Here is a 27,773-nt window from a genome sequence, read left to right on the forward strand (position 1 = left end):
ATGAAGAACACGTATTATAATATATTTTTAAATATAAAAATACGAAACTCTACGTGAAATAATAATTTATAAAATAATATCTTTTAATAATATGACAAAAAATCACAGTATATTAGTATTTAAAGCAATTTGTTTAAATCTTTTCGACGCGAAGTCGTCAAAAATAACTCACATACAATGTGTTAATGTATCAGAGAAGAAAGAAAAATATTTAACTTTTTATTCAATACAACTCACCCATTTCGAAGTTGTTGCAAAGGTAGAACTTTTATTGTAATTAAATGCGATATCAGGTAAGACACTCGCTCTCTATCGAGGGGTGTCTTTTCTAAGACGAAGTTGATCAATTCATGTACGAATTTAGATAACACATTTTCGAATTTTTGTTGAATAGCTAACTCAACAATCTGTAAAATTAAAATATGGTATTTAAATTATTTCGTTATGAATGGTAATTAAGAATCAATGTAAATTTTCAATTTTATGAAAAAAAATGTCCTCTCGTTGGTCACATAAGCAGTGATTCATATAAATTTAGCATCTAAGCTATTTTATAGCACTGATTAGAAAGACCAAAAAGAAGGTATTGCATATTATAGCACACCAATGACTCAAGCATCTCCTAGGAAATAGCAGAAATGGATCTAAGGAATGTGCTAATATTTTTCAAGTAAAAAAAAATAGAAGAATCTTAATAGAAACTTACTTCCATATCAGGATTTTCAAGATAACTCGTCATCATCTCATCAAAAGCTTTCATGAACTCCTCCTCCGACAGTGGAGCTTTATGACTACTAGAGGTAGATTGCGAGGATTTGGCCGGTGCTGGCATAGAGACGCTTTGATTTTGAGAACTATCTAATAACGAACTATCTCGACTTGACGACGAACTGCTTAACTGATGACTACCATTTCGTGAACTCCTACCATCTGTAACATTAAGATCACATGACCTGCTTATTTAAAGATTATACAAGCCACCTGAATGGAAAATAATTTAGTCCATATAACATCAGAATCCTTTTGGCTAACAACATCAAGCCATGCTTTTCAAAAATAAAAAATTTCACATCATTGTGGTATGAACTGTATGATATCAACGTTTGATAAACAATTATTTAAATTATACGCACCATAGGAAGGTTTGTAGTCACGTCCATATTCTCTAGGACCAATGGATCTTGATCTGAAATCAACAAATATAAGACGTTAATTAAAAATGTAAATAACTTTTTATGTACACATGTTGATTTTCTAAATGTCAGATGCGTAAGTGAGATCATGTAAGTTAAATAAGAAGATGTCAGAAACTCTAGCCTAGTAACATAACTTCATCATGTTAATTCTACCGAACACATAATAATATAAACTATAGCAGAGCATAGAAGATTTACCCAGAGAGTTGTGGAGATATCATTCGTTTTTCTTGATCAAAGGGCATGTTTTGTAAACATGCAAATTTGTTTGTATTTATCGTCTTTAAACCGCAGTTTGAAGCCGTTTTCCACATGTACATATTTCTGCTTCCTAACTGCAAATCATCCATTGGAGGCTAGAAAAATAATGATTATTTAGTATTTCATTTTCATAATAGTTACATATAAATGAAATAATAAAACAATAATTATTAACTTACAGGTTTATTTTTTAATTTCGCAGTCTCGACAGTATATGGTTGTCTTGTCCTCGCAACTGGTTGACTCCAACCACCATCATCAGTTTGTCCAACACCACCTGTGTAATCAGAATATCATTCTGTGAGTATAGAATAATTCGTAAAAAGATACAAATGCAAGTTTGTATTAATATATCAGAATGTACTACAATCACTACTTTTTCAGAAACTCTAGTCTGACAATTATGTACAAAAATCATCATGTCGAAACGCATTTGAAACAACATATAACAAGATGTTAAACGACGAAAATAGTCAGTACTTACGATTTCTTTTCCTATCACCAGAACGTTCGTCTTTCCGAGGTGTATTCAAAGGAGCACTGCTCAATTGGCTATCTAGTCTCTCGTTCTCTGCTTCTTTTTGAATTTGATCTATTGTTTTAGGAGTGCTATCGACTCTTCTTGGAACCCATTTATTTGCTCTTAAATCTATGACATCTTGTAGCATGAAACGAATTCTAGAACTAATTTTTCCATTTCCCCGTCGTGAAACAATGCTTTGCATTTTATTGAAATAATCTTGCGTTTCCTAATAAAATAAAAAATGTTTATATAAAAACGTCTTTTTTTTAAATCATTAAATAAATTACTTCCATATTACCGAATTAATAAAAGTAAGCTAAGTAAAGTAAGCTAAGTATAGTAAGCTAAGTAAAGTAAGCTAAGTAAAGTAAAGTTAAAAGTAAGCTAAAAGTAAGCTTACATCTATGCCTCTTTTTGTTTCCAGATCTTTTCCAATTGTTGTTAACAATTTGCATAAGCACTCAAGACTGTCTTCATCAGTTTGATTTAACAACTGTTCTATACAGGCACGCATGATTTTCGTAGTTAGCATTCTTTGCTTATACAGTTCACCAATAAACCTATAAATAAAAGGATAAATATAGTACATTTATTCACATTTTTTCGTATTTCTCAAAACAAGTATATACTTGTAATATACATGTACATATACTTTATATACTTGTAAAATATAAAATACAAATTAATTACCGTATATTTCCTACTGATTTTATTCGTATTCGACGTTCCTCTTCTTCAAACACTGATAGTAACTCTTTCTTCTTCTCCTATTAATAAATAAACATAATCATTAAAATGACTAAATATTATGACTAAATTTATATCTCAAACTCATGATGTAAAGAAAACTTACAGGATCTGGACATTCCTCAATTTGTTTGAGCTTCACATTCCTCGCTTCTTCATTAGATGATTGTTTCTCATATTCCTTTTGGCAGCGATTAATAATGAGTTTTTTGAAACTCTGTGAATTCTCCAGACTCTCCACAGTTTGGTCCGAGCCCCCTGAGACCTCCATCATACTAAGTTCTTTACACATCAATGCATAAGCAACAGAGAAATTTGGTTCATCAACAGCCTGAAAATTATATGTTTGTGTATGAAATTAATTACACAAAGGTGAATTTAACGAACAATTCTTAATAATTCTTAATAAACATCTAAATATCTCAAGAACTTCAGTTTACCTTTTCAAATACTAAATTGATAACACCTTGCAAACGTTCCAGTGTATCAATATTTAATGCTCGCACTTGATCGATTAAAGTATTGAATTTTTGTGGAGTAAGTTTATTCAATACACTCCTGACTCTTTTGTAAAGGGCTTCTGTTTTTGCTTCATCCTCGGTGTGAACCGGAGCTTTTAATCTTGTCGGTTTCCATGCATTTTCAGTTTCTCTCAATTTCACATCTTCTTTCAGAGATAACGACATATGAATAACATTTGTCTTTGAGGGTTTGGATGATTTTCCTGAACGACTCTTGTGATTGGTTGTTAACTAAATAAAGATAAACACGTTTTATTAAAATTTAAACATTCCCAATGACCTAGTAGAAAGTAAGATATATATGTCAGAAGAAAAGATTTCTGTCAAAGTAATTCAGTTCACTACTTTCATTTGTGATAAACATCATTCATTAAAATTCAAAAAAAAGTATAACTGGTATTTCTAAGTATTACCAACTTACCATCGATCGTGAATTTAGAGGTTGTTTTAGGAATCCAGGCATTAGAGCATCGTGGTGTCTAATAGTATTTGAGCTATATGCTCGCATGTCTACAGCAGAGCGTGACTATAGGAATAAAAAATATTATTTAGAAAAATTGCATGTAATATATATAAGAATTAATACAGGAATATGAACTACTACCTTCGCCCCATCTTTCAAAACAACATCTAGATCTGGTAAATTCACAGGTCTGATTTTGCTGCTAGGATCTTCCTGCAACGTTATCAAAAACTCACGATCGTAGACCTTTTTACCGCTTTTATTTATGGGGCTCCATTGGTCGTCCTTATACTTGTATTTCAGAGTTATCTGATTAGTAACATGTGCGTCCGTCTGGGGAGATGGCTCGCTTTCATTTGGTTTCTCTATTACTGAGGGCCCAACTAGTTTTTCTTCGCTGGGTGTCCGGATTGCGGAAACCTTCGAATTTTCTTCATTCTTTTGTGCTACTATTGCTTCTACATCAGACTCTTCTTTCATTTTTGCATGATCAACAACGTCGTTAGGAACTGGTTTTGCTTGCATATTATAGACATTCGATTCATTATTATCTTCTAGCTTCGGCGAGGGTTCCTTTACGGTTTCCTCGTTACTTGGCAGTTTTTCTGTAACAGACGATTGCACAGGTCCGCTCTCCTTCAGAATTTCTGGCGTCAGAGGCGTCACGTGTTTCTCTGTTTTTACAGGAGTAGAAGCGACTTCCTTTTCCTTTTTTGATTCGTAATTAACTTTCTCTTTAACTTCTTTCGTTATCTCTTTGTTCGCTTCCTTGTTGATGTCCTTCGCCGTTAAAGACTCTTTGTTTTCTTGTTTCGTCTCGGTCTTTGTCGGCGGTACAGTATTTACGAAAGCGTCCATATCGGTACCTTCTTTCTCCGCTCCTTTACGGTTAAGTTCACGAGGTTTGAGTTTATTTTTACTCTTTTGCTTCTGCATGGCTTTACCTATAAAAGAAAAGAAAATGTATACGTTAATTGCTCACGATTCTGAGTATTCGTAGCTTAAACCAGAGTTTTGCTAATAAATAAATTCATATGTCATTGATGAAAAAAGAGTCATCAGGCGGCATGGTTATGAATCATAATAATTCATACAAAATTATCATTGCGGCGATAACGGTACACAAGATGCAAGCTGTAAAGAAAAGAGAGTATTTCGGCTATAAGCCAAGTATAATTATAGTTACAGATCGCAGCACACTTTGCTGCGACATTTCTCTTTTTTATTGATATGTTGTACAGATTTTAAAATCTGTAAAAGTCTAATTATTTTATTATTATAATATGCGATGCTATGTTCGCACGACAAAAATGATTATATACATTTTAAAATCATTTTTTAATCAAAAATATATCTACATTCATGTCTGCTTTTTATTCCATTAGAATGGTCTCTAAATAATTAGGATGATGATCAACACTAACGATTAAAAACAAAAAATATATTATGTAAGACATTTCTTAATTTTGTCACGAACATTGAGACTAACCAAATGTTTCAACGCTTTTAACGAAGTCTGACATCGGATATCAAATCTACTCGATATCGTCAAAGGCATCATTTCATCGTGAGAAATTCTATCGCTTAACGATTACGATATTAATTACGATACTATACTAATGTATCGTTGTAAAGATCGAAAGCGGCCTATTGGGAAATCGAGAAGTGGTTCATTGCTAATAAATCTTTCAATACGTGTTTACCAATTTATGCAAATCGTTCTCGAAAAATACAAATTACTTATGTGTACCATGATCTCTGGAACCTCGTCGATTACGACTCCTCGATCGAGAGCTACTGCTGACACGAGCGCTGCCATTTATTCTGCGGTCGCCCATTTTCACAGTATTCGAGATGGTGTTGCGCGCACTGTGCGTTATTTACACGTGTTCGAATGATGGTCTTGGGCCTGTTTTTTCCATAGCAAAAGCATATCGCATATTAACGAGTCACATCCTCACAGCACAAAACTCTTTGTGCGGCTCGAATTTCAATGGCCCGGTGTGTGTGTGTGTGTGTGTGTGTGTGTGTGTGTGTGTGTGTGTGTGTGTGTGTTGCCGCTACACTGCTGCTACTGCACTGAATCAGTATTTATTTATAAACCTGCCAAAAGCTTGCCAAAGTCGGGGTAGATAGAATCATGCTTGCAGATGCAACGTGCAAAGATATTGGCATTTTGAGTTCTTATTATTTTAGCGAACGTGAGAGAATTCACGAAATAGACAAAATTGGGCACGTGAAATTCGCACGAAATTCTTGGCGAACAGTAACCCGGAAACGAGAATTTCGTATAGCGATAAGATTTTTTTGTAACTTGTTTAACGGCTAGACGTTCGATCAAACATCGACAATCACTTCAAGGAAAAGGGGGCCTCTTTCGGAAGCTCCTCTTACGACTTTCGCGCAACTATTTTAACCTGTGAACTGGTGCAAACCAACAGGCACGACACAGGATTTCTTAAATTAGTTCTGTTCGCCGGTTGTGTTCGGGCGCATGCGCAGTGTGGGCCTTCCTGACAACCCAACCCAATACGAGCTCCTCTAAGCGAAATATATCGAACGGAAGAATCTGTGAGTTTTGGAATAATTGCGAACAGGTAAGTGGACAGGCAATTTCAATTGACAATATGAGAATATAACTATAAATTCGACAAAATATACCCTCCAAATGATAATAAAATATTGAAATTTTAAATATATCGATTTCAATGTTTCTTGATGACAATTTTAAATAAAATTAATAAAATAATACAAGTATTTTTAAGTAAACCAAAATTTTAATTTCTATTTTATGTATTTGTACTAAAGAAATGTTTTCAAAATCTTAATTACATCTACGATGATTTGCATATATTGCTGTCCAAACGACGGTTGATATAATGTTTCCCTGAAACAATTTCTAAAACGAAGTACGCTACACTATGAGACAGCAGTTAATTTGATGCATGAAAGTAGCTTGAGTAAGATTTTATAAAAGCAGGTCGAGGTAACAATCTGAAAAGTACATTGAATGATCGCTAAATCTGTACGCAATATTATCTCTGCTTTTAGTGTTATTACCAATTTTGATACTATACAACGAATTTGAACGATAAATCACATGTTTTTCGAGTATTAGTATTATTTCTCGAAACTAATTTGTATGCTCTGTCAAACATGTGTCATTTATATAATATGTATACATATGTAATTGATTTGAATTTTTGATCAAATAATGCAAAACTTTAGGTATTATCCAGATTCAAAAACGCACTCCATTTTTAACCAAGAATCATTTTTTCTTTCGCTATTCAAAAAAATATCAAGAATTAACTTTGAAAGTAAGAGATCTTAAAGAGGTCATTGTTTGATAAAAACAAATATTATTTAATTAATATATATAAAAATAAAATTGCAAACGCGTAATGTTTATAATACATAAATTGCTTTCCTGCACGAAAAATACCTGCAATCTAGAACGATCATTTTTCTAACCAATGAAAACCTTTCACTCGATTGGTGAATGTTCAAGGTTGCCACTGACGCCGAAAGTCTTGAGGTATTTTTTGCACACGCACGACGCGTGCTCTTGTGAAATGACACTAATAGACATCCTAACCATGCATGTAACCCACCCCACACGCGTGACCGTGACCCAACGTGTCTTAATGACCAAAATATGCAAGTATTAATTTTTCACAATAGTATCCACGAAAATGGAAATGAGATATATATATATATATATATTAAGCCCATTAAATCCCTGTTAAATCACGCATTTGGAATTATATAGAAGTTTCCACGTGCGAAAATTCAATGAGAGTCTTATGGTTATAATTTCTTAGACAATTGTTCTAATTTATAACAGAATAGATGACTGCTCTTATGGTTGCTCATAAAAATATAACATAAAACATGCTCATAAATTCATTACGTCTTTTTATTGTTTACGATGCGGAAAATATATATACTATGCTCTTATCAAGAATCATTAACTCTAAATAATAAGCGAAAATAAAGAACATAGATAAGGAAGTGACGACACGCCCACTCAAATCTTCTTGACGACCACGTTCTCATTATATTCAGGAAACCGCACAAGCTTTTCTTCTTTCACATACTTCTATTTATTCACAATTCAATTATGGTGTTCCCAGAAACAAATATTTAAGAAAGATTTTCTAGGTATTCCCGCCATTTCTACATGTTATTTATTTAACCAATATTAAATATTCGAAAATAATTTTTAGTTAACTTGAAAAATTGTGGAAAATATTTTTTCATACACGAACATACGATTCAACTTTATGCGAAGTTGAAAAATATGTATGCGAATGAGCAAGTAAAACTTTTCAGCTATCACACGTAAGAACCAGTGATCAAATATGGAGTACTTCTTTTTCTTGGCTGTTCACAAAATGGCTATGTACGAATATCAGGAATATATCGAATTATCGTCGATTCAATTATATACTTGAAATATAAAAGCAAGTATTACGGTTCAAATTAATAAATATTTCATACAAACAAAAATTTGCTTATTTGATTCAAATAACTTTAAAAGATGTATTTTCATCATGAATTATTCCCAGTGCACGTGGCTAAAGCATGATGGATAGTACTGAATCTTATTTATAAATTACGACAATAATTTTACAATAACTAAATTTTCTAATTTTATTAAAAAGCTCTGAAATCTTTTATTAAATAAATATTATAAGGTCCGTATTAAAAAACTCCGTCGAAATGAAGCATACACCCAGTTTCGTTCTGGGCAGCCATATTTGAACACACTCGTGTATCGACCTTCGAAATTCGTTCATTATTTGCGGCTTCCTTTACGATGAAAACTTCAAGGCAACTACGAAGAAGAATCCGCGGAAGAATAACTAATAGCAAATATTTACTTCAACGTTAAAATATCAGAATATACCGAACTGAATTTCGGGTTCGTGAAATCTTATGAATACAAAATGTCGGAACCACGTTGCGAACGGTAGATATGCCCAAGTCGTGCCTGTTAGGAGCAAGGCAGATCCAAAAAAGGACAAAATAATTTATACATACATTTCGAATTATGATCGTCCTTGGTCGTTGCCGTTGCATCCGCTTGATCACTTTATGTCACAGTAAGAATAATTTACAAAATAAATTCGGGGCGAAAGAAAATCTTCAACTTAAAGCTTTGTCAAGTTTAGCGTGATAAACGTATTTAAAAAAAGGAAATATGTATATATACAATATAAAGAGAGAAACGATGCGTGTAAAGGGCGCCCGTTACGATTAAATAAGTAATATATGTACAAATTCATCGGAATATCGCGAGATATAAGTCTTGTAGGAACGGACTGCAGTAAGACGCAATATAATAAGCGTATTCGTTACGAAGTAGTCTATATAAATTTAAAAGCGAATAAGTATTTAAACAGTAGTGAATTTAAATATTTACTTATGTATAATTACGAATATACAATTCTTGATTAAAAAAATTATAAAAGGAAAAGGGAAATGGGCTAAACAGAGTAAAAATACGCCCGGCTAGCACAGCACGTGCTGGCTACTGGAGGAAATTCGTTGTTCGACGAGGAAAGGAACCGGGATCCTCCCTCCAGCTACACGATCGTCAATGTTCGTGTATCTTCGGTACATTTCGCGCCTTTTCATACGATGATGTCACCGTCTGGCACGAAGCTCCTTTCGGAGCTCCTGTGCCCAGCGTTTCGATCATTGCGGAAAGACCCGTTCACATCGAAGCCGTACATTCCAATAGATTATAAAATGTCTGTATTCTGGTAAATTTTTCCTATTTTTATGAAACTATATTGTGCGAGCAACAACAGCAGTAAAATATGTTGCTGTGACTTCAATATTCTATTTTTTATAAAATACCGTAGTATCTCCGTGAATGAACTCAATCTAGCATACGGTACAAATCCAAATTGTCATATAACAAATATTTAGAGATCGATTAAAGAAATATTTATACCGTATTTGTTATATGATAAGTTCATTTATATGTAGAATGATCGAAGAAAATTCACACTTACGTACACAGATAGTCATAAACTTACCCCTTGCTTTTTTCCCCATTTTGAAGAGTATGCGCGAAGAATTTGATCCGAAATGTTTATTATGTTATTTTATCTTTGCGATTAAAAGTAAAACTGTGGTATTTAGAAATCAATTATTTCTACACGTGTTAATATTCACTGTGCACCTTTGTCTCTGATAAATTTTAGTTCGATAAAATATAAAACTAAGTTCAATCATTTTAAATTAGAAATTAGTGTTACGCATTCGAAATGTTATTCCACTTGCTTGAACAGATGAGTGTGTATCCATGTTAATAATGCATATATGTAAATGTATCATAATGATCTCAGTTAAAAACCATTACTTTATACACTATTTTTAGAAATGTTCAATGTCTTGTATAAATTCTATACTAATAAAGAAATATTCACTGTAGTTAACTGTTCCTAAATTAATGTATTTTGAAGTAGAAAGTCACAAACGACACATCGCGACACAAGAACAATGTTTGAGGCATGTAACGGAAAGTATGAATCTGAGAGGTTAGAATGAAAGCAAATCGTATTGCGATACCACAGAAATATCCAACGACCCCTGTCAGCAATACTCGAACGATACAATTACAGAACGTTATGTATACGAATACAAAGCATTATATATAGAAAAAAGATATTTCGAAACATTCAAGCCATCTGTTCGCACGTGCGTAACTTAAAGATATGTATCACCTGTTATGCGCCCCTATACACGTGTCTATATAAAGGCATCTTCGTGTTCATGCTATGATACCTAACAATTTCAGAACTAGGTGAACACTTAAAATACATATGAAAAAAAAAGTATACCGACTCGTATGGAAAGCTCATGGTCATTTACATGTTGAATTACGGATAACAAGGACTGTTAAAGCTATCATTAAGGCAAAGTTTAAACTACTATGACAAGAGGATGAGTGAGAGAAACTAGCAGATTTTCGACACTTAAATCCTAACCTATACTAACTCAATCTTTTTTTGTATGTTTGAATGTTTAAGATTCTTTCATAAACAAAATAATAAACGTAACAAATGTAGCATTAGAGTACAAAATTAAAGTAATTTTTAAATGATTGCTGCTCGCACAAGTAGTATGTGCATAAATTGATTATGAATATGCACATGTTACCTACGAAGGTTATTTATACAATGTAAAAGGAAGTATTACAAAACTAGTACTGAGCGTGGAAGCAATGAAATATTCATAATTAATAATTAACAATTTTAGAGAGGTATAAATAAAAAAAAACTACCTCATTTATAACCTGAATTATGAAAAAATTCAATATAACTGCAAATAATATATTTAAGATATTTACTCAAAATGTAAGATATTTAAGTAAAGCGTAAGTAAATATGCTACAGTTTTGAAAGTAAACGAAAATATTGAAAGTATTAATCTTTCAACTGCTGTGCCAAAGTCACTGATGATTCATCCTTTTGAGACCCAAATATACAGTTTCGAGAACTAATAATTAATATGCATTACTCAAATATCAAAGACCTCGAAATCGCAGTTCTCAGCGAGTTAAATGTTTGGAAAAGGAATGAATCCATACTTTTGAGTGGCTTAAATAAATCAAATTCCATAAAGATTTATATCTCCCTGATTTCTAGTATACAAAAAGTGTATTTAAAAATTATGTGGCACGATGCAAATTTTCAATTGTATAACAAACACAATGACTACTACAGTGATACAATATTTTTAAAACAAATTTTCTCTGTACACGTTATTGTATAAATATCTTACAACATCCACTAATAAACAATGTGTTGAAACGACACAAGAATAAAAATAAAATGTTTACAACATTTTGAAGGAACTCACCATCAGATGATTTTTGTTGTTGAACTTCACTTCGAGGAGGTTCAGGCTCCGGTTTGTCACCAGTTGCATCTCCATTAGCTTTTAGATGTTGGTCAGTTTGATTGTGGACAGGAGTTGGAGTGACGCCTCTGGAACTGACACTCTTCTCCCTCGTTTTCTTTTCCTTTTGTTCTTTGGCACTCGAATGCAGCTCCGTCGCAGCGGTGGGTTGATTGTGACTGTGAGTCTGAGATTTCCTTCTAGGTGGTGAATTCGATGAATTCTTACTGGATAAATTAGGGAACGGCTCTCTGGCAGGAAGGGGGTTAGCACATGGGGCAGTGGCGGACGGTTTAGGAACCTCCGGAACGTTCGTACTTGGTGTGTTCGTTTGGGGAACTGACACCTGCGTGACAGTAGGTGAAGCACTCGTACTCTTTACCTCCTCTTCAGTAACAGTCATCACTGATAGCTGCGCAGAAATATCATCCTTATTTAAATTACGTGAAGCAGCCGGCGGTGGTTCCTCAATGACCACACTTTTTATTTCGCCACGTGGTTGAAATTCCTTTACAGAAATTTGGAGCGGTTTAGACTCCGTTTTCACCGCACTAGAGTCTACTTGAGCCACGTTACTGGTGGTAACTAACGACGAGTGACTACACAACGCGGTTACGATAGGTGTATTTTGCGTTGGTGAACTGGTATTACACTGACTGTTCGCATCATTACTAGAACTCGTTTGAGAACTTGATAAACTTTGCGCTATGTTTTGTTGCATGGTTGTGTTTGGTACACTACTAGTCGGTACCGTCGAGTCAGAAATAGACTCGGCTTGCACCTCAGCGTCATTGTTCTGTAACAATCACCAATTCTGCGTGATAGATAATGATACAGAGCAATCGAATAAAGATTATGCTTGACAACTAAAAACTGGCTCCAAACTCAAATCATAGGATGAGAAATGAAATCAAATGTACTAGGAGAAATAAAAGAAACGCTGAATACATTATATGCGTCTGTCAACCTTCAGCCATAGCTTTTATTTATTACAATACTTTCATGATAAGAATATTGCATACTAAATTCGTGTTTTTAATTACAAGATTAAAAGACATTAGTATGTGATCTAAGTAATGTTTAAAATTAATGTTCTCAAAAATAGAAGATCCTCTTTGAAATATTTTCAAATAGAATAATAACCACAACTGTTGATTACTTTTGATATACAGTAATATATCAAATATGCTGTTTTACAATTAATTATAAGTATTATTGAAGCTTGAAAATAAAAAATGAGAATTTGAAAACAGAAACATTTTAATAACCATGGCTGTTCGGCACAGATTTTAATAACATAAACAATTGACTAGAAGAGTATATTAATCCCACATTTTTCACCTTTATTATTTATCAAATTTAAAACGAAATTTGATATTATAAATATGATACCCTTATAGCCAATTGTTAACAAATTAATTGCAATACAACTCACCTGTGGCTGAGGAGTTTCACGATTGCTAGATTCTCCACTTGGAATAGTTTCATTATCTTTGTAAATTTCATGACTAATATTTTTACCCGTTGATGGGTCTACTATATCAGTAATAGCATTTTGTCCTCTTGGTTTCCGAGATTTTATCGTACTATTTGCCGTGTTTGTCGCACCACCATTATGACCTGAGTACACGTCTATAAAGTACGAACAATCATTAATTTTCAACACAATACGCAATAAAGAAACAAGGATTGTTCTTTGCAATAATAATACAGTAAATATTCAATAAAATATGTATACCACGAATCACAATATTCTGACGACTTACGAAAGGACCCACCACTATGAATTCGATGTATATTATTCCAAATGTACATTACGTTAAGCTGAATAAATGTTTACTATGAATAAATATTAATCTAGTAGATTCTGTAGCTTTTTATACTTAGAAAGAACAGAAACGATGCAAGAACTTTCAAACAAGATGATTATTCTGGGTGAGCAATTTACCTAAATCTTCATACCTGGACATAGGAAAAACCCTCTGGCCAGGTAAAGACCCTTAACAGAGAATTATCATCATACCTGGACATAGGGATAGGTGAAGACCCTTAACGGAAAATTCTAAGATTTTTAATTGTCAGTGTCGTTAGAACTTTCAAGTCATAAATTATCACTTATAACCTTTATACCATACTTCAGTGCTCCTACGAGATTTATAGTCCCTCTTTCTTAGCTTAGAAATTTCACGAATTACAAATATTTCATTTTACAGCTGTACCGTAATTACCTGGCTCAAGGAACGTTAATTCCAAAATTTACACATTTCCTTTCTTAGCTTAGAAATTTCACGAGGTTCAAATATTTCATTTTACAGCTGTACCGTAATTACCTGGCTCAAGAAACGTTAATTCCGAAATTTAAACTTCTCCTTTCTTAGCTTAGAAATTTCACGAGGTCGACATATTTCATTTTACAACTATACCAAAATGACCTGGCTCAAGGAACGTTAATTCCGAAATTTACACTTCTCCTTTCTTAGCTTAGAAATTTGACGAGGTTCAAATATTTCATTTTTCAGCTATACCGAAATTACCTGGCTCAAGGAACGTTAATTCCGAAATTTACACTTCTCCTTTCTTAGTTTAGAAATTTTACAAGGTTCAAATATTTCATTTTACAGCTGTACCGTAATTACCTGGCTCAAGAAACGTTAATTCCGAAATTTACACTTCTCCTTTCTTAGTTTAGAAATTTTACAAGGTTCAAATATTTCATTTTTCAGCTATACCGAAATTACCTGACTCAAGTAACATTAATACCGAGATTTATATACTCCCCCTTTCTTAGCTTAGAAATTTCACAAGGTCGACATATTTCATTTTACAACTATACCAAAATGACCTGGCTCAAGGAACGTTAATTCCGAAATTTACACTTCTCCTTTCTTAGCTTAGAAATTTGACGAGGTTCAAATATTTCATTTTCCAGCTATACCGAAATTACCTGGCTCAAGGAACGTTAATTCCGAAATTTACACTTCTCCTTTCTTAGCTTAGAAATTTCACGAGGTTCAAATATTTCATTTTACAGCTGTACCGTAATTACCTGGCTCAAGAAACGTTAATTCCGAAATTTACACTTCTCCTTTCTTAGCTTAGAAATTTCACGAGGTTCAAATATTTCATTTTACAGCTGTACCGTAATTACCTGGCTCAAGAAACGTTAATTCCGAAATTTACACTTCTCCTTTCTTAGTTTAGAAATTTTACAAGGTTCAAATATTTCATTTTTCAGCTATACCGAAATTACCTGACTCAAGTAACATTAATTCCGAGATTTATGTACTCCCTCGTTCTTAGCTTAGAAATTTCACAAGGTCGACATATTTCATTTTACAACTATACCAAAATGACCTGGCTCAAGGAACGTTAATTCCGAAATTTACACTTCTCCTTTCTTAGCTTAGAAATTTCACGAGGTACAAATATTTCATTTTACAGCTGTACCGTAATTACCTGGCTCAAGAAACGTTAATTCCGAAATTTAAACTTCTCCTTTCTTAGCTTAGAAATTTCACAAGGTCGACATATTTCATTTTACAACTATACCAAAATGACCTGGCTCAAGGAACGTTAATTCCCAAATTTACACTTCTCCTTTCTTAGCTTAGAAATTTCACGAGGTTCAAATATTTCATTTTACAGTTGTACCGTAATTACCTGGCTCAAGAAACGTTAATTCCGAAATTTACACTTCTCCTTTCTTAGCTTAGAAATTTGACGAGGTTCAAATATTTCATTTTACAACTATACCAAAATGACCTGGCTCAAGGAACGTTAATTCCGAAATTTACACTTCTCCTTTCTTAGCTTAGAAATTTCACGAGGTTCAAATATTTCATTTTACAGCTGTACCGAAATTACCTGGCTCAAGGAACGTTAATTCCGAAATTTACACTTCTCCTTTCTTAGCTTAGAAATTTCACGAGGTTCAAATATTTCATTTTACAGCTGTACCGTAATTACCTGGCTCAAGAAACGTTAATTCCGAAATTTACACTTCTCCTTTCTTAGTTTAGAAATTTTACAAGGTTCAAATATTTCATTTTTCAGCTATACCGAAATTACCTGACTCAAGTAACATTAATTCCGAGATTTATATACTCCCTCTTTCTTAGCTTAGAAATTTCACAAGGTCGACATATTTCATTTTACAACTATACCAAAATGACCTGGCTCAAGGAACGTTAATTCCGAAATTTACACTTCTCTTTTCTTAGCTTAGAAATTTCACGAGGTACAAATATTTCATTGTACAGCTGTACCGTAATTACCTGGCTCAAGAAACGTTAATTCCGAAATTTAAACTTCTCCTTTCTTAGCTTAGAAATTTCACAAGGTCGACATATTTCATTTTACAACTATACCAAAATGACCTGGCTCAAGGAACTGTTAATTCCGAAATTTACACATTTCCTTTCTTAGCTTAGAAATTTCACGAGGTACAAATATTTCATTTTACAGCTGTACCGTAATTACCTGGCTCAAGAAACGTTAATTCCGAAATTTACACTTCTCCTTTCTTAGCTTAGAAATTTGACGAGGTTCAAATATTTCATTTTACAACTATACCAAAATGACCTGGCTCAAGGAACGTTAATTCCCAAATTTACACTTCTCCTTTCTTAGCTTAGAAATTTCACGAGGTACAAATATTTCATTTTACAGCTGTACCGTAATTACCTGGCTCAAGAAACGTTAATTCCGAAATTTAAACTTCTCCTTTCTTAGCTTAGAAATTTCACAAGGTCGACATATTTCATTTTACAACTATACCAAAATGACCTGGCTCAAGGAACTGTTAATTCCGAAATTTACACATTTCCTTTCTTAGCTTAGAAATTTCACGAGGTACAAATATTTCATTTTACAGTTGTACCGTAATTACCTGGCTCAAGAAACGTTAATTCCGAAATTTACACTTCTCCTTTCTTAGCTTAGAAATTTCACAAGGTCGACATATTTCATTTTACAACTATACCAAAATGACCTGGCTCAAGGAACTGTTAATTCCGAAATTTACACATTTCCTTTCTTAGCTTAGAAATTTCACGAGGTACAAATATTTCATTTTACAGTTGTACCGTAATTACCTGGCTCAAGAAACGTTAATTCCGAAATTTACACTTCTCCTTTCTTAGCTTAGAAATTTGACGAGGTTCAAATATTTCATTTTACAACTATACCAAAATGACCTGGCTCAAGGAACGTTAATTCCGAAATTTACACTTCTCCTTTCTTAGCTTAGAAATTTCACGAGGTTCAAATATTTCATTTTACAGCTGTACCGTAATTACCTGGCTCAAGGAATGTTAATTCCGAAATTTACACTTCTCCTTTCTTAGCTTAGAAATTTGACGAGGTTCAAATATTTCATTTTTCAGCTGTACCGAAATTACCTGGCTCAAGGAACGTTAATTCCGAAATTTACACTTCTTTCTTAGCTTAAAAATTTGACGAGGTTCAAATATTTCATTTTACAGCTGTATCGAAATGATCTACTAAGTAACATTAATTCCGAGATCTATACTCCCTCTTTCTTAACTTAGAAATGTATCAAAATCCAAATATTTCATTTTACAGTTGTACCGAAATTACCTGGCTCAAATATCGTTAAGAAACCGTAAATTGCAATGAAGTATTTGCTACAGCTATACATTTAACAATACCAATAGCCTGTTTAGTAACTAGTCTATAGGCATGTAATATTTTCAACTTAGCTAGATTATTATAAGAAAAATGAAATCTTTATTTATCTTCCATATCTTGTTATTGATGAAGAATATTTTTGTTCTACATAAAAATTATCGTTTTAGTTTGAAGTGATATTTGTTTACTCAAAATTATAAAATGAACATTCATTATATTTAGTGTAGTAGTGGTGTAAGTATATTTTCGTTTGTCTCTTGTAGGATAGCAAATGAATTGTCCACGAAAAAGTTTAATAGAAAAATGGTGTAAGTGAAAAGAATATTATATAATATGATTATGTATCTTAATTTTTGAAAGAATTTTCTCCAGAAAAAAATTTACTGTGGTTTACGTAAAAACATGTATTTTTTTATATTATTAGATTATACAAAACTTTTATTTCATATTTCATGATCTCTAAATCCACTATTTCGTCTTACATCACTTTTTTGCTAAGTAGTTTACATATTCAATATATACAGTTCAGCAATGTAACTACTGAGAATTTCATGAAAAACATGTTATCCTATATGAACATATATACTTTCATATTTATGTTGTTAATTGCATATAACTTACCATTCTGTGAAAGAGATATACCCATTGCAGGTAAAGGCTGAGCTTGTTGCGTAGACTGCTGAAGTGTACCTTGTGGTACAACTGGGGCTCCTTGGGCACCGGCCAGCGGGCCTGCAACATGTTGTGCCCCACCAGTGACAGCACTTGCACCTGCTCTACTTAAACTTAATTGTGGATTTGTAGGTTGACCAGGCCAAAAATCTATAAAAACAGTAAATAGTATGTTATATAATAGTATATTATTTCCTGTCAATATACAATTACGTTACGATGTTATAGTACTTACATGGTTGATGAACTGGAGTTGCCGCAGGTGTTCCATATCCAAACATATGTTGTGTCGTAAGAATGGAATTTTGAAACGGTGCAAAATATGATTGATTTTGATGTGTTTGATGCCTCTGAGGTGGGCCACCGAACTAAAAATACAATCAAACTAGTTACGCTTATGATTACTAATGATATTAACTATTACTTTGACCATAAAAGGAGCCATAAAAATATCTTTTTGACATCAAAGCTATATTACCTTCCCTTGTACGAATAACATGAATATGGTACATGGCAAGAAATATATAAAATATCAATGATACGTAACTATTCCTTGAATGGGTATTTGGCTGTTCATGGGGTACACAGACTGCTGATGTGGGCCAGGATGAAGATTTGGTGGGACTTGAAACATTGTCCCAGTTTGAACTGGCAAAGCACCAGGATGATATAGTGCTGTTGGTTGACCCCCACCTCCACCAACACCCGACATCCCCACTACCTGTGCACCGGTACCTCCTTGACCACCTCTGTGACTAATACCTCTTGGTTGTTGTGGCCTTGCACCTTGTGGATAATAACCCTAAAATTTATAAACAATACGTAAATAAATATAATTCCAACTATATGAATTTGGCTCCATGTTCTGTGAGTTGATATTATCACAAGAGTCAGTGTTTTCCAATTATGTAGTTAATATATTAAGCATATTAATTATGTAGGTATAAGTGAACAGAACTTCTATTTGATACCAGATTTATGAAGTACGAAAAACAGCTGTTTTACATTAATTTATAAAAGTAACGATAAGACATTTATTCTGATTTTTAATAAGTATTATTGTAATATTTGCTGTAAGTAACATATAAGTGGAATAAATAACTCATAAATGTGTCTTTACGATATGAATAATCGTAATTTAAAAAATTAGTGACTTGTTTTTTTGACTATACTCACTTGCGAGGTCGGCCTCGTTTGTGTCGGCCCGTATACTTGAGATAGAGGTTGCGACTGGGGTTGCAGATGAGCTTGCTTTCCCATTTCCTGTGGTGATGGAGTATGCACTGGAGGTGTGGTAGTTGGAGCCGGACCTTGCGGCTGTTGTGACTGTACTCCGGGTGCCGGAGTTTGAGATGGTACTTGCCCTCCAGCAGGACCTCCTGGCGGTATACCTGCCGCCGATTGTCCTATGGACTGTAAACCGCCGAGTGGTGGAGGTCCTCTACCCCCAGGTACTCCTACACTACCCCCTCCCCCGCCCACCTGGCCCCCTGGTTGGGTGCCGTAGTTTTGTCCAGACACATGAAAGTCTGATCCTAGAAACATAAGTGATACCAATAAGTTAACATTTTGAAGGCTGATATGTGATTTCATTGAAGCATCGGTTATCTGCCGACGTCACGTATATGTGAGTTCACAGACCTAGCGGTTAACGGCCAATGTCGCGTACATGTGACCCACGCATGTGCTGGTTTTTATGGTATTGCCAGTACAATTTAATTAAATAAATTTACGGATATTTCGAATCAGTTTTAAATATTTTCAAAATATTAAAACTGATTATTGAATAGCGTTGCACAGTAAAATAAAATATACCGATCCATTTCCTCTCCGTTTCGCTCGTATATAGCACTATTTATATAATTAGCACATTTACATATATACGTGGCTATACTAATTGTTTTTAGTAACTATATATAGTGTTACCTTTTTACCCGTATGGAACGATATAACTTGTATTAAATAGAAATCAAAAAATTGTCTGCGCTCTCAAGGTCGCTTTAAAGTTATCGCGAGTTGATTGTTCAACAAGTACTTACGCTAACAAGAGACATATGCGCGTACGTTGCATACGTGACGGTATTAGCATTACAAAATACGAATGCTTCACATTTATTTCACAAAATGAGATAAATACAGACGAATAAAAATTGCCATAGAGAATTTTGATTAATGCTCATAACATATGTATGTTTTCATCGACAATTCATCGACAAAATAAAAGAATTAATTACTTCTGCATTAACCCACCTGATTTAATTATACTTTTCACGAACATGTACATTTAGTTCGTTTAATTATTCTAACGAGCTGTGTACTTGGTATGAAACGAAAAATCTAGGAACAAAAGAGACACTACTACCTTACGTTTAAATGTATTTGAAATATAAACACAAACTTCGTATCTTGTATGTATTTTATCCGCGCTCGAGGTAATCATTCATTGGAATAGCCTCAACGATTGTTACGCAGTAAATAATGACAATAATGCACACATCCTTCATTAGCATAGTGCACCTTACGCGCATTGGATCTATTCATTTCTATAATGCCGAATATATAAAAAAAGAACTGGTTTCTGTTGCGCCGCCAGATTCGTATATGCGTGATATTTTGTTGGCGTGCTGTGCTTGCCGTTCGGCTGTTAAACGAATTACTCGTGAAAGCGATTATGCGTGGAATTGCACGACATCGCTTGACACGTCGTCGCTGTCTAAGAGATGCAGAGAGCGTAATCAGTTAAAAAATACCTTGTCGAATTTATAGTCCTCTGCTACAGGATATCGCAGGATTGGAACAATTAGGCACGCAACCAACGAGAGATTCACGAGGAATACGACAACTGTTTTTTACCACATGCCACAAGCTTATCAAAAATACGTTAAGAGAACAGAGAGACGGAGGAAGGAAAAAATATGGATAGTTCGTCGCTCACCGCTAAAAATCGTCACAGAGCTGGCTATCGTGTTTCGTCACGCAAACCTTTAAACTATTCGAATGAATAGATCTTTACAACGAAGGAACCATGAGATGACAGCAGGGCTTGAACGTTAGCAAAGAAACCGAGAAGACGGCCTCGCGAACGGCCATCTTTGCACATGTGGGCAGGGACCGGAGCAGTGCTGCTATCTGTAGTCCCGTAAGTGCATTGATTGCCACGAAAGGGGGGCGAGGCCGAACTCCATCACCAGGATCGTATTAAGTACCACGAAAACATATAAATTATAGGTTACAGTTACAGAATACCTTCCAGAAATTAGCACATTAGCGCTTATATCTGTGATGAATCAATACAAATCACGTAATCATACATAACGACTGATTGAATATGTAATAAACGAACAAACTGGACAAAATTTTGCATTAACATGTTCTCAAAAATGTTTAACAGATGATACTAAACTTTACTATCTTTGGCATTATTTCATCATTGATAATCTCTTTCTGAAATGTTATTTCCAATATCTACATTAGGTAATCATTACCTAAGAATTATATTAGCACTTTTATGTGTGGCAGAGTCAAATATTGTAATTGTTATTCAATATGTGTTTCTAAGTATGTATTAGTAGGCGAATGTCTATATTTATGATTGCTGATCCATGACATGTGTGTGTATAAACATAGTGAAGGAACGTGGCCTGGAAAATTCAATCCAGAATTCAATACGTCATTTCCGGTGCCAATTCTCTCCCTCTCTGATTCTATCTTTTCCACTCCCCTACTGCCACCAATAAAACTGTAGTGTGCGGACATGATGAGAAGTATATTATCATACTTTAATTTTAACTATAAACGTACAATAGAATTAAACGTTTTCAATATAATTTTAAATATTGTAATTTTACAAAGAGCTGTTGGATCATGATCGCAGATAATGCACGTGAAAGTCGAAGTGAGGTTAGAACGGATCCTACATTGGCCACGTGGCGAGCAGTACGTGCCAACGCTAACGTGTGAAAGTGATAATAGTAAAGTAGAAATATATTCCGATGTTACAAATGAATCTGTGGTTATTATTACGATTTACAATATAAAAAAAAAGCATGACACTAAGAAATTAATTTTTATACACAAATTTCTCTTCTAATACATAAAAAAATTAATAACTTACAGCGAAGTTTGAATCTGGAGTTTAATGAAATATTTCTGTTACGTGACAGATTTCTTATCACTAGATTATCTCAAAATTAAGAATATTGATAGAAATCAACTAGTATATTAACGGCATATGTATTTAATGGTCGAGTATCAATGATAAGTTTTTAAATAAATTATTAGAATTTGTCATCTGTTTACTGAAAATAGATCAAACATATTGTTTTTAAGCATCAATTTACACATTTTTGTATTGTCATATAACTAACATGTACTCGCGTATTTATGAACAGTTATGTGTCTTTTCGTAAAATAATGCTGTCGACACTTAAATTAAGAACGACAAGCGAAAGTAGTACAACTACAATAAAACATCTGAACAAATATGGGGCGTATCTTTCAATGCGGTATTTGTATATTATCTACATAGCTATTTATTCAAATTATATCTCGCCTTCGTGATAGAGAATATTATACGTTATGCACATATATGTTCATTTACTTAAAAAATAACCTTTTTATCAAGATTATCATTATCGGAGCAAATAATAAATTAATTTACGAAATAGACTGAGTATATGTGTTATATCTGGGAAAGTAATTGTCGAATATTGATCAACAATGGGCGACACGAAAATTGTTACGAGGGACGAAAAGTTCGGACGGATAATGTGAAATATAAATTTACTTAAAATATATGCACATGTTCCATTAAAATGGCGATAAATCTGTGAAATAACTAATATCACTCGAATTTCTTAAAACATTTAGACAGAGCAAAGGGCACTGATGGCGAAACGTGTCAAGCAAGAGGAAAGAATCGAACGTACCTTCGCAACTGTACAAGGTAGAAAGCATTTTATCGATTGACCTATTTCGTGAATTGTCTACAATGCCGCTCAGGGGCGCTAAGGACTAACCTAAATACTAAGCTGTCCGATATATCGATACGTAATCATTCGTAGATCACGAGACTGTTTACCATCAGAGACTTTTCTTAGCGACACTGATTACCTAGTTACAAGAACATGGAGTACAATGAAATAAACACAGACTGCAAACCTACATCAATAAAAGTAAGGGAAAAATGTGTAAAACCTATTTATAACCACTTCAGAATTGTATCAACTGACCGGAGTTAATTCAATCCTTTGCAAATCATAGTTTCAGAGGCAATTATAAAAAATTGATAGCCAAGCAAAATCTAAGCGATTCCTTTTTGTTTTCAAAACATTAATAGTCAAAAACAGTTGCCAGTGACCTTTCATGATGTCACTCGATATCACTGGTATAGCATATCTACGAGTGAACTATAAAGAATCTAAACGAAAAAGATACGCTATGAAACTATTGCAAAAGAATAATACATTTGATATTACTATCAGGAGGATTTTGCAAATTTATTTTCGTGAAGATTATTTAGTACAACTCGAGCTTGGCCGTGTGTCCGCAAATAGACTCAAACGGTTCGACTTCTGACAGATAGGGCACCAGGTCAAATTAACTACCTCCAGTGTGCTCGAAAATAACGGGCTGCGTGTATGCACATCTCTTTTACACGCACAGGTGTATGACACTTATATATATCTTGTTACATATGCACACGCACGAAAGAGTGATTTATCGATCGATATAAAATAATGTTGTCGAGAAGTTACCAGTCAAATGGAGTCAAACACGATACAGTTTGAGTCAAATTTTGAAATTTTGATTCCAATGAATTATCTAAAATAACGAGCACTGGTAAAAATATTCAGGATAAATAAAATTGAAGCAAACTGAAATATAAATTCGAGACAGTGCTCCCATTGGTCACGAAAATGTATATCCATAATGGAGCAAATCAAAATTTGACTCTCGCGCGAATGAATTTCATGCAAATATTTATTTAATTATAGCAGCAGGGATGTACAAATTCCTACTGTCCGATACTTAATAAAGAATTTTCTACAAAATGTTAAAAAAAAATTTTATATAATTAACAAAATATAGCACTAGCAAGCGTCAAATTTTCAATATTTTGTAAGTAGAAATAACAAATAAATTGTGAAAAATTCTTAGATGGATAACAAGAAATTAAAAATGCACTGTAAAAAGATAACAGCAAGAATAAAACGAATAAATCTTATGAAAAAGTAGCAAATTTTAATATATGTTTACTTTCATCTAATCTTGGGCAATTGTTAAATAAAAAATTGAACCCTCAAGTAACTATTTAATCAAGTGTTACGATAGATGCGGATATGTAGTAACACGTGTGTCTACTTCGAAAATGTAATTAGCCATCTCCATACTAGAAAAAAAAATATAGTCTACGTGTATCAAGAAGATCAATGTTATGCTTTTCTACGTGCGTTCGGTAACAAATCGTCGTCTAGCGCGCTCAATATTGCCGGGTCATTGATCATTGACGCAATTTGAACCAAAAGTTTACTATCAGTCAAGTCTGATCGATTATATAACAAGATTCCACAGTTCCAGAATCGTATAATAAAGCAGGATTACGAATGATAATTCGACAAACTTCAGAAGCTGTTGTGCGAAAAATAACATACTATGCTCCGGTTTTGGAGAAAATCTTTTCATCTAGATAGGAAACTGTAATTATCTTCGTTAAAAGTGTATCATGATCTTGATCGTGTCGTTGCCTTTCCATACTCGTACTTACTGGCATTCGCAGTGACCACGCGATACTGAGGTGGTGCTTGTTGATGCTGACTTTGTTGCTGTTGTTGTTGCTGATGACTCAGATGGTTAATGTTGACGGTCAGTTGATGGTGGCTCAGCTGATGATTCAAGTGGGGACTCGGCGAGGGTGGTGGTTGATGGACCGGATGCACGTGGTGATTGTGACCCGGCTGCGGATTTTGTGGATGGGGGGCCGAAAGGTGATGATGATGATGGGGTCCCCCGCAATGTGGCAACAGACAATGCATAGGTCCTACGCCAACGGCAACACCCACTGCGCCCTCCTTCGAGACGCCATATCTCGAAACCATTCTTCTCGATGTAGATTTTCTTTTTTATCCAGTGTTAGCGGCGCGTCTTGGCCGAAACAGTTGACCGAATATCAAATGAAATGACGCGTGGATAGCTTTTTCTTTTCAAATAACGAGCATGTCAAGGTTTAACGAACCACTACTTGTGATCGCGCACATTGGCAAACGAGTACGCACGAAAACTAATCTATGAGCGTTGAGAGAATTTTTCTTTTTATGTTCTTTTTCGTTTATTTCGTTTCTGCTGTTATTCCTTCGATCATGTTATTAAATTGCTGCGCGACTATAAAAGCACGCTGCTATCAAGTTACGTAGTAATAATTATTCGTTCGACGTGTTCAGAGAGGTATTGCCACAGCTCTGACGTATTGAGAAAAAAACAAACAGTGCCGAAGGGTTTATCGGTATGTTACCAACACTGTCTCCGTTGTCCATGAAGTTCTCAATCGGCAATGTTGCACCATGATGTCATCGTCCACTTGATCAGCGAACGCAACAAAGACCCTTACAAATGGAGCTTGTGTATCATAATAGTTGAATATGCCCTAGAGTTGACAGGGGTCGTTAAATCTATGAAGACACTGGCAGTTTCGTTGATTCCTTTTCTTTTTAAATATATTCTTAAGTTTCCGTTGAATTTCTCTCGTTTCAATTCAATTCTCTGTTCGATCACTATTGGATTTCGGATTTCACTTGTTTCAACAAGAGGAACGCTCGTAGAACATAATCTTCGTGCTTCGTTTTTTGTTTTCAGAACGAATAATCTCGATGCTTCGAGAAGATAGATCGAATCGTTCGTTGATAAAAATTCAATTGGTTTTGTGCAAAAATTCGAAAACGACAAAATTTTCGTGCAGCGAATGAAAGAAAATAGTATCTTGGGCCAGCATTAATGAGACGATCGATCGATAGTCACCGAATTTTCTTGCCTCAAACGTGTTTTATAGACGAAGTGTCTGTACACACGATGATCCGAGAACAACATTTTCAACGAACACTTTTGCGTTTTAAAAAATCGATATTACAACTTCACACATTGCATACTATCATTGAAAAAACACCGTTCACTGTGTAGTTAATTTTCGGCTCGAATATGCCGCGCCACCATATTGTTTTTGTATCGTGTCGATGCACGCGATATTCCTCTAGACGCACTAACTCTCACATTCAACTGTCAAAACTCGTCAGCATGGAGATGCACAAAGGTAGGAGGACACGTTGGAAACGGACGGACTATCGTACCTCTTGCATGCCAAAATCGATATTTAAGGCTCGACCGGCGTCTCCCTCTTCGCACCGCCCACTCCTACCACGAGAAACTTCCTGTTCATGGAGCGCATACAGGTTATGTCTGACGAGTGTGCACCCGTGAACGAAATCAGCGACTGACTGTACACGAGCCCTGTCGTTTCGCTACCTGGACTCCTCCGAATTTTCTCCTTTGCGCGTCCCTTCTTCCCTACTGGATCGCTAGGGGGGAAGTCTCCGGAGACCGATGATCGGAGGTATTCGGCCGCGTGCCGAAAAGTACCGAGTCCCGCGTTCTATGTAGTTCTCTCCGTAGCGAGATTTACGAGGGCAATAAAAAGCTGTGTAGGGTGAAGAAGTGAAAACCTCTCGCAAGACGATGATCGCGCACACCGGTCCCGTAACACTACAGAAATTCGATGACACGCGCGTCGGACATTCAGAAAATGTATGCAGCTAAGTCAAGCGTATGCAGACTATTGGAACGGCGTCAAGTCGTTCCTAGGTTGCGTGAGATTCTTTCACAGATACACCATGAGGTTTTCCACGATGTTGCCCTTCTGTTTCAAGAATCTTTGTTTCGCGGTAAGACACGAAAACTTTTATGTATATTCAAAGGATGTTTTGTAGTTATGTATTGTGTTAACTCGGATAAGGAAGAAGTAAATCAACGATCGACGTGAAGACGAGCGTACCCTTTTGCAAGGGACGCGGCGTAGACTGATGCAGGCTAGTCCTTCTCGCACGACCTACGAATCGCGACCCGTGGCCCCCTACCCGTTTCGCTCTGCAACTAAGGAGTAACAGGATCGTCTGTTTGCCTCGAATGCACCCTTTGCTATTTTCGAACTTAAAACTCGAATTTGAAGCTCTTCGCTTCGTGAAAGCATGATTAAACTAATTTTCAGCAAACAGAAAAAGAGAATTACATTTTTTTTTATTCAATAGAGATAATACTCGAATGAAGCTTTTTAAATATTATAATAAAAGAAATCTTTATTAATTTTATGCACTACATCTTTAAAAGGAATTTATTGTAGCGGAAAACTTGCTCAGTTATAGATCATTCGTTTAAATGTTTTTATTCACATTGTTGTTTAAGTAATTCATAATTTTCTCGTTGAATTGTAATACCTTTAAATACTGTACATGATGTAAGCTTAGATGTGTACTGGAACATGTCATAATTTTGTCAAGTGAAGTATTTTTCAAAGTGAAATATTATAAATGTTAAGTACTCGTATTACGGTACGGTCCTGGAAAGTAGTCAAACCCACACCGAGTCGAAGGTACAGCCGCGTGCGCAGACTAGTGGACAGAGTGCAAAGCCCTGCGCATGCGTAATGGACGTCGACATGGCAGACCCTTCAACTCGCATGAATGCAGTAGGCGCAGCCCCACGGTTCTCGAGGGTAAGGTGACATGCAGCCTTGTGCATGCGCGCATACAGTCTATTCGCCTTACCGTCGTCACGAGATG

At 34.7% G+C, this 27,773-nt stretch overlaps 1 protein-coding gene, 1 long non-coding RNA gene and 1 other non-coding gene across 14 annotated transcripts in view; 1 reads left to right on the forward strand and 2 right to left on the reverse strand.

Annotated features, from left to right (window-relative positions):
- Eif4g (eukaryotic translation initiation factor 4 gamma) overlaps positions 1-27,773 on the reverse strand; it is a 44,340-nt gene that overhangs the window by 3,978 nt on the left and 12,589 nt on the right. For 2 of the 3 annotated variants that reach the window (XM_076520846.1, XM_076520847.1), the window contains exons 2-19: positions 19,126-19,484; positions 18,497-18,751; positions 18,185-18,317; positions 17,899-18,099; positions 13,064-13,260; positions 11,590-12,424; positions 3,853-4,655; positions 3,670-3,774; positions 3,168-3,479; positions 2,834-3,058; positions 2,671-2,747; positions 2,381-2,540; positions 1,942-2,206; positions 1,637-1,734; positions 1,395-1,552; positions 1,134-1,186; positions 707-930; positions 238-407 (exon numbers count right to left, since the gene is read on the reverse strand). In XM_076520846.1, coding sequence (XP_076376961.1) covers positions 238-407; positions 707-930; positions 1,134-1,186; positions 1,395-1,552; positions 1,637-1,734; positions 1,942-2,206; positions 2,381-2,540; positions 2,671-2,747; positions 2,834-3,058; positions 3,168-3,479; positions 3,670-3,774; positions 3,853-4,655; positions 11,590-12,424; positions 13,064-13,260; positions 17,899-18,099; positions 18,185-18,317; positions 18,497-18,751; positions 19,126-19,484 — 4,630 coding nt within the window. Of the gene's footprint in view, positions 1-237; positions 408-706; positions 931-1,133; positions 1,187-1,394; positions 1,553-1,636; positions 1,735-1,941; positions 2,207-2,380; positions 2,541-2,670; positions 2,748-2,833; positions 3,059-3,167; positions 3,480-3,669; positions 3,775-3,852; positions 4,656-11,589; positions 12,425-13,063; positions 13,261-17,898; positions 18,100-18,184; positions 18,318-18,496; positions 18,752-19,125; positions 19,485-24,715; positions 26,993-27,773 lie in introns of those variants that run through there. The other variant, XM_076520845.1, reaches the window with a different exon arrangement.
- Positions 493-658, reverse strand: LOC143259402 (small nucleolar RNA SNORA53). Its single transcript, XR_013033232.1, has one exon. It is a non-coding gene; the product is annotated as a small nucleolar RNA SNORA53 (small nucleolar RNA).
- Positions 20,443-24,196, forward strand: LOC143259319 (uncharacterized). Of its 10 annotated transcripts, XR_013033123.1 has the most exons (5): positions 20,443-21,746; positions 21,824-21,885; positions 22,819-22,894; positions 23,013-23,123; positions 23,212-24,196. It is a non-coding gene; the product is annotated as an uncharacterized LOC143259319 (long non-coding RNA). The 10 variants fall into 10 exon arrangements; XR_013033119.1 differs by having other exon boundaries at positions 20,443-21,920; XR_013033121.1 differs by having other exon boundaries at positions 21,824-21,920; positions 23,013-24,196.

The sequence above is a fragment of the Megalopta genalis genome, chromosome 4 (assembly GCF_051020955.1).
Source record: "Megalopta genalis isolate 19385.01 chromosome 4, iyMegGena1_principal, whole genome shotgun sequence".
In the NCBI taxonomy this organism is placed as follows: Eukaryota; Metazoa; Arthropoda; class Insecta; order Hymenoptera; family Halictidae; genus Megalopta; species Megalopta genalis.